At 37.2% G+C, this 13403-nt stretch overlaps 1 protein-coding gene across 1 annotated transcript in view; it reads right to left on the bottom strand.

Moving 5' to 3' along the window:
• Positions 1–13403, bottom strand: part of dnah5 (dynein, axonemal, heavy chain 5) — a 91091-nt gene that overhangs the window by 54677 nt on the left and 23011 nt on the right. Inside the window, exons 19-41 of the mRNA XM_017309635.1 lie at positions 13063–13153; positions 12662–12807; positions 12315–12453; positions 11875–12129; positions 10565–10761; positions 10326–10419; positions 9836–9978; positions 9391–9467; positions 9176–9300; positions 8816–9051; positions 8288–8506; positions 7687–7749; positions 7114–7352; positions 6446–6593; positions 6229–6321; positions 5254–5453; positions 4922–5075; positions 4302–4465; positions 4020–4176; positions 3170–3382; positions 2791–3015; positions 1785–1957; positions 159–229 (exon numbers count right to left, since the gene is read on the bottom strand). Coding sequence (XP_017165124.1) covers positions 159–229; positions 1785–1957; positions 2791–3015; positions 3170–3382; positions 4020–4176; positions 4302–4465; positions 4922–5075; positions 5254–5453; positions 6229–6321; positions 6446–6593; positions 7114–7352; positions 7687–7749; positions 8288–8506; positions 8816–9051; positions 9176–9300; positions 9391–9467; positions 9836–9978; positions 10326–10419; positions 10565–10761; positions 11875–12129; positions 12315–12453; positions 12662–12807; positions 13063–13153 — 3622 coding nt within the window. The remainder of the gene's footprint in view (positions 1–158; positions 230–1784; positions 1958–2790; positions 3016–3169; positions 3383–4019; positions 4177–4301; positions 4466–4921; positions 5076–5253; positions 5454–6228; positions 6322–6445; positions 6594–7113; positions 7353–7686; positions 7750–8287; positions 8507–8815; positions 9052–9175; positions 9301–9390; positions 9468–9835; positions 9979–10325; positions 10420–10564; positions 10762–11874; positions 12130–12314; positions 12454–12661; positions 12808–13062; positions 13154–13403) is intronic.

A 13403-nucleotide genomic window follows, 5' to 3' on the forward strand; every position in this document is an offset into this window, starting at 1 on the left:
ATAATTGTTTTAGAGATTTGCCCATCCTAGATTTAATTCCACTAAACCTTCCCTAAGAATAATCAAGGACCTTCCTCACTGATAACACATTGTGCAGACTAGATCTTTGTGTTTATCACAGTGCCATGTCTGTAACCATGCTGTTATTTCAGTCTTACCTGTGCCTGCAGGACCAGCAGGAGCTCCACCCATGCTCATACCAAGAGCCTGAGCTAAGGTGATGTAACATCTGAGCAAAAAACGGCAAACACAAATAAACAAGTGTCAATTTTCCCAGTAAAGAAAGCTTTTACAATCAAAAGATAATGCACACTTAAAAACACTTTTTTCTCTTCGCTTTGGTTAAAATCACTCAAATAATGATCCTCCACAGGAATGCTAAATGTCAAATATTTGCCAAAAGATAATTACAATCTACTACAAATGATCTCTAGAAATATATTTTGTAAAACTGCATAAAACAGTTTCTTTTTTTATGATCTTCTTATCCAAACCTGTTTTCTCCCATTATAAATGTACCTTTATAAACTGAAAGAGTTGAAGGAAAAATGAGGAACAGGGAGATGATGTTAACAATAAACAGTGGCTGTCACAATGAGGAAAACAATAGAGCAGAACACAAATGGGGAAAATGAATAAGATACTGGCCAAGGCAATAAAATAAAGTACCAGAAGAAATAAAAGCATCAGAGCTGCTTTGGTGCTTCCGGCCACGAGGCCCTTGTGTCACTTCTTTGGAGAGCTACTGTCAGATGTCTGCTTGTAGTTCCCTCCATGCTGCTGTCCTTTCACATCTTTGTCTCACTGTCTTGTCCCATGTTTCTTTCTGAGTCTCCTTACATTTTTCTCTGACTGTCTTTCTCTCCCGCTGTGCTTTTGGTAGTTAGTCTGGTGCTTGTTGGTGCATTACTGCTTCCCCTGCTTGGTCTAATTGCTTTCCTGTCTCTCTCTGTCAGTCACCTTGTCTGCCAGTGACAGGGGTGGTGATCACCATAAAATAATGCCCAACAGTAACCTATAATTAATTTCCCCAGTTTTCTCATTTTTAAACGGTTCAACATTTAACATGTTTAAATGATTGCAAATATTACACCACTCTTAAAAAACCTCTTGGAAGTTTTTGTTTTTTTCCCCTGATCTGTCAAAAATTATAAGAGCTTTTAGCACCACACCAAAGGTCAAACTTTTTGATTTCTGTCAACATCACTGATTGGCTGGCATATGCTATGCAAATATGTTTGCACCCTTGACAAAGATGCGTAAAAATCCTTCAGATAAATTAATAACTTACTGGAGTGGAATAATCTCTCAATGAAAATTCAAGAAAAATCTAACCTTTAATTTTAAAACAATTATTCAATGGAGGAATAACTGTTTCGTACAGCACCTCTCCAATACCATTCCACAAGGTTGGAGAATATAGTTGGAGCATATCTCTTCTAATCGTCCACACTCCTTTGTCCCCTCAAATGCTTTCTTGTCGTCTGGTTATCCCGTAGTAACATGTTAGAAGATTGATGCTTTTGAGTTAGCCATGAGTTTTTATCTTTATACTTTTGTTTAACTTTTCTCTCAGTAATTGTTTTTCTCGGTCGTGCTGTCATTCACCTGTCAAACGTGACATTTGATGTCTGCTATCGACTGACAGTATGTGGATAAAAACAGATATTATGCAGCCAAAACTATCTGATGACTCCGGTTTGAATTTGTAATAGTTTTGGCTACATATCATATCTCTTAATATATTTGTGAGTGTGTGTCTCATTTCATTTGTGTACTTTTACCTGTCAGTCAAAGGTGTAATGACAAGTCTTTCTGTGCAACCCAGGAACTCATTCTGGTAAACAAAGCATACATCGGTGATGTTGATGATCATCTTGTCTGAGTCCTCATTGAAGTAGAAACGGCACTGCTTCAGCCACTCAAAGTCAGTGGGGCTTTTGACATGCAACCGGCACTGTGAGGGTAAAGGAAACAACAAAAAGACAAAGGGATCAGACATGAAATGATAGTGAAAATGTCACAAAAAGCGAAATAAAGAAAAAACACTGTTGTAGACCTTCAGGCTTAAGGTAATGTGATGTGAGACTGGAGGAAAGGCAGGAAGCCCGAGAAAGCGTTGTGAGAAATAAATGATAAAAATAGAAAGATTCAGGGCAAAGTTGTGTGAAAGTAAATCAGAGGTAAATGAGAGGCAACAGTTATAGAGAATAATTTATTTATAACCTTTATTCGACCAAATTAAAGAACATCATCTGTGCTGCCTGGACAGTGATTGGTCATTACACCATCAGCATCCACAACAACTCTTTGAAGATACTTGGAGTTATGACAACCTCTCTCTTTGCAATAAAGTATTCTTTATATGAATTTGATGAATATAATTTAAGTCAGACAGATGACATGAATACATACATTAGTTTCATTCAATAAAAGTAATAAAAGAAAGTCTTAGTAAAAAAATTCAATATATCCTGTAAAACTGCAGTAATTTAGCGTGTAGTTAGCAACAATAGAAAGGCAGTCCTTTCTATGTGTTTTACCATTACCTAGAGCCATTAATAATGCCTTGCGGTATCTTGACAGAAACCTTCCTCTTTTACAGTTACATTTGGTAGACTGCCAACAGAGCCATTAGGAGTCTGAATAGACAATGTTCACGTCAGTTCTGAAGAGTTGTGGATGTCTTCAGCAATCTGTTCTAATTACACACATAGTTGAGTATACTTTATGGCCTGCCCTGTAAATGAACTGAGTTTACTTTGCTTTTATAAATCCATTATTACTCACCAGATCATCAAATATGTCCCTCTGGTGAACATGGATCGTTATGAGGGTCTCGTATTTGGTCCTCTCTACAGCTTCCAGATCTCTTGTGGTCATGTCAATTAGTGTGTTGAGCAAATCCAAGAAAAGCTGGTTGGTTTTTGACATAATGCGGCGATCATATCGGGCATTGGTAAGAGCCTCTTCAGCGTCTCTTGTCCATATCATTTGGATACCAAGCAAGCCCACCTGCACCAAGAATATTATATTCTTAAAGAAGTGCAAGTGACATAGTTAAAAAGAAAAGGAAAATCACCTTTTGTATATTTTATATAAATGTAGCGTCCTAGGGTGTGATTTTGGGGTTCAGCATTTATCTAAAAATGATTGTGCTTTAACTTACTTGAGCAGAGAAAGAGTTTAAGAATTCGATAAGCTGGAAGCCAGAGTCCTGGATGGACAGAGCAGCCTGTCGGATCACCAGGTGCAATGACCACTGGGACTCCTTCAGCAGAGCATTCAGCCACACTTCAACATTCCCTTCAGCCATGACAGGACGCTCCAGCTCCACAGTTTCCCCCTCACGCGATGACACAGCAAGAATCCGGTCATATATCTGAGACAGATGAATTATATTTCATAAAGACATGTTTTAACGCACATTTTCTCTTTATTCTCTATAATCAATTTCTATAGAATTTGTGCATTATACAAGCTGTTTTACTACATGAGTTAGTTATGAAGAATGTAGTTGTTTTCTTAACACTCTATGCATGCAAAAGCATGTAAACCTCTTTTTTTGCATACAAAAGCCTTTATTTTTTGAGGATTTATGTGCAGCACTATCCAGTGTGACCAATAACCTTCAGATGTCACATCGCTTCTAAACTGTAAAGAATCTATATGAACACTAAGAAGACTGAGGAACACGCTGGACAGGTCAGATGTAAAGATGTAGAAAGTTTAAACCAGGGTTATTTTTCAGGAAAGGCGCCTAGAATTGAGCCCTGTGGGACACCACACTGAGGAACACATTGTCACCGAGACTGGTGGAAAAAATTAACTCTGTCAAGTAGTACCCAAATCAATTTAGTGCTATAAGACTCAAAAATTTCTGTTCCTCCAGTCCGACTGCAAAGCTACGTATGTGATATACAAACAACGACAGTGTTGTGTAACAGTGGTCGGCTAGATAGAGTAATAATACAACAAAACATTCATACATGGTGCCATTATAAAACTATTTAAATCACCTTGTCGTGGAAGCGAACAGTTTTGATGTTGTCAAAGACATTGAGAAGGTGAGCCTGGATAGTGTGGGAGTCAGAGGCTTGGCCCAGAATCTCCAGCAAGGCAGGGTCAGAGACGAAGAAAAAACGTGGAAAAAGCAGTCGCTTCTTCTCCAAATAACTGCAACAACAATCCAGTTAATAAAATCACCTCCATTTTTGAACCACTCTCTTGCACAATTCAGATGTTTTGAAACATTTGCCTCCCAAACCAGCCTCCATATTAGCTGAGTAAATTGGGCTCACCCTGTAAGTGACTTCTGACAGATCTCCAGCTGCTCCAGCAGGTGAGGAAGCAGCTGGCCCATCGTCTCATCTCCAACACAGGATTGCACAACATTGGGCATTTCATGAGTGCGCATCATGATCTTCACCCAAGACTTATCAATGTTTGAGAAACGCTTTGCTTCCTAAAACAATTCATTTTAATATCATTAGCTGAGCTTACTGTAATGTTTGATAACTCGGATCAGTTGAAAAGTATGTGTGATTGAATTGAAATCATTTTTTGCAAAGTTTTTTTATGAATAGGTTATAGAAATGAACTGAATTGAACATGTAATATAGCTATTAAAGAGATATAACTGGCTAATGGTTGGTAGCTCAAAGCTTTCCAAAAGCAAAATTCTGACTGATGCATTTTACTATTTTAATGAGATTATTCACACAAAATGTCAAAGTCTATTTTTTCCACTGATTCTGAAGTAGGAGTTTTTCCTACAATAAAATACAAAAGAAAAAAAATTGGACATAACAAGAAAGAGAGAGTAAATGGACTGTACATATGACAAAAAAATAAATAAAGGTATATTTAGTCATTCTGTATTAAAATAGTTGGAACTATCACCTGGAAACAATATTTTTACCTTAGGCAGCTGTTTAGCAATGTCTCCACCTACAAACACAGCCTCCAGATAGATCCATAAATTCTGGACTGTCATCCAGTGTTCGATAATATCAGTGGTGTTAGATAGGTTCTGAACCCACTTCTGGATCTGGGCCTTAAATGGGGTGTTGTACCTGTGGGGGAAATTGAATTTGCATAAAAACCATGCAGTGTCATAGTGGTGGCTTTTTAGGTCACACCAAAATCCTCTTACGTTTCTTAAAATTATGGAGGCAGAAAATTTGTACAAAATTGTATTTAACTTGCATAAGTATTCGCAGTAACAACTTATGAGAGGTGTGAGTGACATACCGATTGCTCATGAGAGACCCCAAAATCATCAAGCTGTCCTCCATGCTGGCAATAATTTCTGATGTGCTGTCTCCTCTCAGAAGCAGCTCGCCTCTCGTCTTGAAGTTGGCAAACGTAAATGTCTTGTTGTCCCACTCAGCAATCACCTGCTTCAGTTTCTGCTCAATATCTCGCTCTTTAACAGCACTGATGCAGATATCCTTCGCGTGGAACGCCAAGATAGATGTTATGACATAAATGCAAATGAATCATCAATTAAAACACAGGATACAGTGCATGTGGTTAAAGTAAAAATCTTTACCAAGATTTTTAATTTGAAAAGATATGCAAAAGATATGCAAATATGCATCAATGCAAACATGCATTGTGATAATGCATGTTTGCATTATCACTAATGCATGTTTGCATTAGTGATTAGTTGCATTAACCCTAACCCTAAAACACTAAAAATATGTTTAAGTGTTTTATCACTAAAACATATTTAGTTTTAGTGATAAAACTAAATATGTTTTATCACTAAAACATATTTAGTGATAAATTATCATTGCTGTTAACAGGAGGAGCATCTTCATTGTTACTTTCTTTTACAGCAATAAGTAAAATATTAGATGTTTTAGATGCTGCTTTCTTGTTACTTAGAATTTTCAAATAACCAAACACCTGTAAGTCAAGACAACCTGAGCAAATTCAAAATGCAGTTTTCAGATTATTTTAAGTACTCAATAAAAGCCCTTTGTGGCCAATGCAATGGCCATAAACGGACAGATTAAGTAATGACATCATTATCCCGAACAGCTAGGCTAAGTTTTTTGGGAAGTTAAAATGTCTTAGAAGCAAAACCAATCAAATATAAATGTATTGATTGATGCAAAAAGTTACTGAATGAGTACTTTGAGTTTTTTTTTTTTTTTTTTTTTTTTTTCTGAATACACCCACTCTAAGTTTTCTTTACATAAAAAGTAAACTTCAGCTTACCTCAATTTCTTCCTTAAACTTCAGCAGAGGAGCCTCCATAATGTTACGTAGCTTAAATGTCTCAGATTCAACCTCAAATGTGTGGCCAGTAACCTGAGAGATAAAAACAAAATAAAGAGCAGATTAAAGTTAATTTCAGCCAAACAATGCGTGTTTGATTGATCTAAATTTAAATGAAACATTTGTAGAAAAACTTGGTGCTCCATTTTTGACTAACTTCTGTGATTCTCTTCCAGTGGCGCGACATCATGGCTTTGTTAGTCATGAGTTCCAGCAGGGGGCAGCACTCGCTGAAGTCATCGATAGTTTTCTTCAGATCCAAAAACGCCTGCCACTCCTTCAGACCGCGAGGAAGCTTGCGGCATCTATTTGTTGAGCAGATTTAACATCTGTTGTGACTCACTTTGTTCATGTTATGACAAAATACAAAAGTGATCGCAAGACTACAAAGTATTTATCAATTTTAATTGCCATCACAGTTTTAGTAGGTATGAAACTATAAATGAATAAATGGTCTTGTTATTAAAGTTCAGTATAGCTTCTGCTTCAGAAGCTATACTGAAGCAGTATAGCTTCAGTATACTGCTTCAGTATACTGAAGCAGTATACTGAAGCACACGTAAATGTAAATACACATTTACGTGTGTATTTTATAGCCACACAAATAAAATACACACGTAAATAGGCTCAAAATGTTTTTGAGAACTTAAAGCAAAGAATGCAACAAGTTGGTTTTTGCAAAGTTCTTTACAATCAACACATCCACAATATAGGCAGCAAAGGTTCAGGCTCAGTAGAGAAGCATTCTCTTATGTTTTATTTGTAGTGGAACATCAGATCATTGAGAAGTTTTAGGTTCAAAGCTAAGAAAAAAAAAAGTTTAACCTTGTCTGAAAGTCTAGCAGCTCATTATTAATCCTCTCGATGTTGATGTCAGCCCAAAGGATGTCATAGTATCCATTGACTGTTTCAATGACATTGTTGTACAGGCCATAGAGCTTCTGTAGCAGGACCAGCTGTTTCTTGATCTCCAGCAGTTGAGGGTGTGGTGTAACCGGAAGTCCAAAGAGCTCCTCTCCTCCAGTAAAAGTTATGTACTTCCGGAATAGATTGTCAAATCGATTCTAAAAATGAAAAACAGCAACAAAACCTATTGTGCGACTGTCTAGCATCTTAATGTAATATTGTATAAAATGTATTCACCAGGAATGACTTGTTCAATTTCAGATATGAATTAAAACGCACAATGTTCCAAATATGTTTGCATACACACAACAAAAAGCAACCATGTTTGTCATTAATGGTCAATACAAAAAGTATTTGTGTAAATGCCATCTTTGTTTTTTAGAATTATCATGTGACTGGTTTTGTCAGTAAGTGCATCAAATATTGCCCTCCATTTCAAACTAATTCTGACACATCTACTATGTAATTTACACCCAAACAGTAAAAACAAACCTGGAACATGATCAGTCTGTCACTGGCATCCTGAGGAGCCAAACCCTCTACCATCGGCCCATCCTAGAGAGAGAGAGAAAAACGTTTAGTTCAGTTTCTACTATTGTAATGAGCAACAAGCTGAAGCCCAACAAAAAAAAAACATTTGCTGAAAAGGTAAGAAAATTAATTAGATTTTTAGGAACATCAAATCCTGGCACTTCATCAGTTCCTGATTTGATTAGTTTTTGTGTGTTGGGATAAAACATGCAATATTCACAGTGTTCAACTGCATCATGATGGAGTATGTGACTTTTGATGTGACGTCACCGTTTCAACTTTTTTCCCTGAACTAACTATATTCAAATAAATGTTCAATGCTCTGTGAGTGACTCAATTGTTCACACAGTTATTAGCCACATTAATCAGCAAGTAGGCCATGCCCCTCAGTTTCACTTTTAGTATTAAGCACCTGGGAGATCTACTCTTCAGCAGCATCATTATTATTGGGTCATTGCTCCAATATTTGAGTAGCAGCTGTGTAATCAAGCAAACCTTCACAATCTGTGGCACTTTTAAAAAAACAACCTGATCATTGAGAACAACACAGTCATTTTTTTACCTTCTCATATTCCTGATAGAAGTGTTGGCAGTCCTCCTGAAAGGTCTCGACATTGCTGACAAGTTCTTCTCGGAAGTGCGGTTGCAAGGCAACCAATTCGTTTTGCACCTCAGTTGTTCGGGACAAGAGCTTTTCCCAGGTGTAACGCAGAGTGTCCACCTTATCAACCTCCTCCTTGGCAACTGACAGACCATATTTATGAAGCATAGCATAGGACTCCTGTGAGGAGAGTAAACAAGGGGAATAGTTTTAACTAAAACAGTTTATGAACCCTGCCATAGTGACACAGTCCTTACAAATAAAACATTATTTAATCAGTGCATCTATTTGTGCAGCTCTTGATTAGCTTGCTGTATACTGTAAATAAATGCGAAAGAACAAGACCAAAGAACAACCCAAAATCAATATTGGCCACATTTGAGTAATTTTCATCCTTATTTAGAACCTACATATTTAAGCTTTTGTCTCTGAGCATATTCTAATGAAGTGCTTTTCCACAGAGTCATGTCAGAATGGTGTACGGTTTACCTCTATTGGTCCTACTTCAAAATCAATATTTATCTGATGCTCTCTAATTTCTTTGAGTGCAGCCATTGCGATGCGAATATCGTCCAGGTCTTTGATCTGCCGATTCAGTTTCTTTCCTGCTTCTTCAACAAAAGCAAAGATCTGCTCCATGTCTGCGCGATATTTCCTGTTACAATACAGCCCATAGTCCACCATCCAGTTCTTAGTTTCAGCTGTGAGGGACATCTTCAGGAATGCTTGTAAAAAACAAACAGAGTGAGCAACTAGAGCTCGGTTTAATTTTCAATGTAAAGTTGTTTGTTTTTTTTTTTTGGGGGGGGGGCGGGGGGCAGGTTTATACAGCTGATAACTTGATCTCACCTGTGAATAAAGCTAAGGCTCCAATAGTGATGTACTCTGGTTCAGAGTTTATTTTGAGTTCGAGATCCCGATAAAAAATTATCTGGCTCTCAAAATCTGAGAGGAAAGGGCTTCCCTGGATAAATCTGATAAATAAAATAAAAAAATCAAGAAATTTCTGTTTCAATATTTTTAACAGAACAGTAATTAAAGGTTATTCTCTAATGGAAAAATACTTTTTCAAAGTGTCTTCACGATCTTTTCTCCAGATGTGATGGTAACTGCCGAAACGATCAAGAGCAGCTTCTACTTCCTGCAAAACAAAACCAAACATGTAAAAACAACTAAATACGTGGGTAACAAGAGTTCCTGTCAATATTTCTCACGTTGATTATTTGGTTTTCTCAGCGTAAGAGTCTCTTTCTAGAAAAACTGATGCAACATACAAAACAAGCAAGCAATTTTTTTATCACAATACTACTAAGCAGGATTAAATACTGATTTGAAAAAAAAAGTGTTATAAACCTATATATACATAACACTGACTTTAATGAAAAGTTGAACTGCAACTTCATTTTGGCAAACGTCTAATATATGCATTTGCCTTTTAAATGCTTACAAAGGCGTGTAGAAAACAACTGAGATCGTTTTCTATAAGAATAAACACTGAAGACCATCTACCTTCTTAGTTGAGGTGATTGAGCTGCTGAGAACAGACACCAACTTAACTATCTCCTTGTTCTCAGATACACTCTTGTAATAATTTCTTGCTTGGAATGGAATAGCTTGAATCACCGATGCTGAAATCTCTGAGCTGGTGCCATCTGAAAAATATATGATCTTATTCATTATTAAAGAGGACGTATGCGTGAATACATCTGTGAGGAAACGTAAGACGTATGTAAACATGTTACAATGTTTTATTTTACTAATTCCATTGAGTCTGGTGTATCTGAGGTAGAGTTAACATTTTGAAAAGTCATTTTTGATGGATTGTGTCACTTCCATCAACACATCTCTGTCTAGTCAATCACATGATTTGCTCTACGAAAGTGTGAAATAAGAAAACAATGCACATCGTAAGCTTGATAAGATGAATAAATGTCAGAATGAATCCCTGAAAAGCTGAATGGGTGAAGGTCAGTCGGGCGAGCAGAAGTCTCCTTCATACCAGTCACACTCCTGTGTGTCGTTGCTTCATCGTCTGATTCACTCTCAGAGCTGTCTTGTTTAAGAGCCGCCATCCGTCTCTCATTCATTTTTTTCTATAAAGTGAAATTAAAATAAAAGGAAATATTGCAGGGATTTCTTGGCTAACTAGGCTAGAACATCGCGAGCTACAAAAAATACATGAACAGTTTATAGTTGTTCTACATGATCACAGTCATGGTCACTTTAACGTAAACATACCTTAGAGATTCTTTCTTTGCTCCACTGACCTACTCCTTTGCTCACACTGACCACACATTCAACAGCCCTGTTTAAAGCCTGCTGGACCTCCTCCAGACCTGGAACCATAACAATGTTCGGTATAGAGAGAGTCACATTGGCTCTGAAGATTGCCGGCTGACCACTGTGTTTCCCATGGCTCAGTGCAGCACTTTCACCTACGAGGGACAGAATAGGGAAACATTACATTGAGATTTTTTTTTTTTTTTTTATCAACAAAGCTCATTTCAAATTTATAAAACGTTTCAAAAATATGGAGATATTAGATGTGATATTTGGCTATAAACACACATGTGTAAATGTGTGTTTAAAAAATAGTCCAAGTGTGGAGGAGGCTTTGTTTCATTTGTATATATTCATGCGTGGGGAAAGCAACAACAAATAACCTTTGATAGTACCAATTATAGGATGAGATTGAAAACAAGAACTCATTATGTATGGAACAGTTAAGGTTATTATTCATACCGCTGGCATACAAATGAAAAATTGTTCCCAGTCAACCAAGAAGCTTTTTTCTGTAAATACATAAGTTATATCTCAAAAGATCAAACAATGTAAAAGTAGTACCGGTTTTGGAAAAAAAGTATTTTTGTTTTTTGGGGCGGATGGGCGTTTACCTTTTGTTTAAAAATGGCATTGACACTTCTCAAAATTCAATGGAAATTTTTTTATTGCCAATGAAGCAACCAAACTAGATCTTTGCATGTTTCCCCTACAGGTTTCCATACAATCACCCTAATCTGTAATTCCCTTCACAGATACTCTTTTGAATTTAGTCTCCTGCTGGGCCACTCCAAAATGTTTTAACTTCCAGCAAGAAGACACTAATTGGTATAAATTATAAACAGGTTTAACCCTAAATATGCCAGGAACCCTAAATATGCCAGGAGTATGAATAATTTTGGGCTTAACTGCAATAATAGTTACGATTATTAAGCTGCCATGTGTCACACAACATGCTGGATTTGCAAATGTTGGCTGTCTTTTGACGAACACAGGAACACAGCAACAGTCTACATTCTATCAAGAATATAAAAAGGCTGTTTTAGTAAAGCACAAGCTGCTAATGCAGCATGGTAATTTTTCAACATTGTAACTCCATAATTATTTTGTCTTTGTTTTAAAATACTAAAACCTTTTTTACAGCAGTAGATTTCTTTGAAATCATCCAAATAAATATGCTCTAATATATTCATGTCGTGTCTGCTTTAATTCTGTATTTTTCTTGATTTACTCTTTAAAATAAAGACCATTTATTTGAGTAGACCCACCCAAGAAATGCCCAAGCGATGAGGTATGGATGCGCTTGCGCAGCATCTCCAAGGTATTGCATATCACTTTGAGCAAAGCCTCCACATTGCGGTGGTTGAAGTAAGAAAGCAGTTCCTGTGCTTCCTCTTGCATTACTTTCATCAAATCTTTCTTCTTCCTCCTCTTCCCTAAAGGAGAGGAAGGACCTGAAGTAGCATGAGGAAGCAAAGTGTTTCTGGAGAAGGGATGGCTTTCGGAGGGGTGTTCATCTTCACCTAAACAACACATATACAGTGAACATCAACTGCAGTTGCAGGAAACGGCCTTCTGATCCAGTTATGTTCAACTGGATCATAACTGATCCAGACCTAACTTCAAAGTTAGGTCTTTTCTATCACTTTACTGAAGAACAGGGACAACAGTAGTTCAGGTTCAAGGTGATGTTTGGTCTTGCTCTCACCAGCGTTTTCTTCCACGCCCTTCACCTCCTCCTTCTGACCGTGGTCAAACTCCATCAGCATGTTGATCAGTTCATTGGTAGCCTCTTCCACGAGTGTGCTCTGAAGGTGCAGCTTCTGAGCTTGTTTTATGCACAAGTCCTACATGCACACAGCAAAATAAAAGTATAAGTCTGAGACGAAAAACAGTTCTATAGATGTGTGAGTCATGGGGCTCTTCAACAGTTTGCTTTAGAAAACTGCATAAATCTTTACAATTTTAACACAAGTGAGCTACAAAAGCTACATGGTAGGTTCACTGTGCAAAAACAATTTGTGACAGAAATGTCATCCATTCATGTCTATTTACCCTGGTGGTCTTCACAAATTCTTCACAGGTGACAGGTTGGTCTTCTGGCAGGACACACAATGTGGCTGCACTCATCTCCTGCAGTACAGCATCTATTCTAAACTCCACCAAGTCATTCACTCTGTCTATTAACAGCTCCAAATCAGCTGGGGATGAAGTTGAATCAGAAAGAAATATATGAATCAAAGATCACGATTTGGGAGCACTGGGGTTATACCAAAGATAAAACAGCTGAAAACAGACAACAGGAGAATATAGTATGTTTAAGTTGCTTGTGTGTACACAAAGAGTCAATTAATTAAAATTTTACAACAGGCTGCCAGTGCTGACTTGCAAGATGTCTTATGTGTCAGCAAATGAGGCATCGATCTGGCTGGACTTTCCGTTTAATTTTTGCTTACCCAGTGCTTTGTCAATGCGGCTTAGATACTTGTCTATGCTCAGAGACGTCCAGCTGAGGAAGGTCAAACCTGGCTGAATACTCTCATCCACCTATGAAATAAACGGCAAATGCTATTTAATTTATTTATTTTTTTACCAAACTGTGGATTTATTCATTTCATTTCAAAAACAATACCACAATGTGTCAATGACTTATCCCAGAAAAAGGTGAAAATCATTTTTGATCTATTGGAAGTAGGTTAATAAAAGGCACTTCCTCTGGTAAGCTGTACTTAGTGGCATAGACTGTTTTTTGTTTTTTTTAATGATTTTTTTTAATGATTTTTTTTTCCCCCCCCAA

This window comes from Poecilia reticulata, linkage group LG16, assembly GCF_000633615.1.
Source record: "Poecilia reticulata strain Guanapo linkage group LG16, Guppy_female_1.0+MT, whole genome shotgun sequence".
NCBI lineage: Eukaryota > Metazoa > Chordata > Actinopteri > Cyprinodontiformes > Poeciliidae > Poecilia > Poecilia reticulata.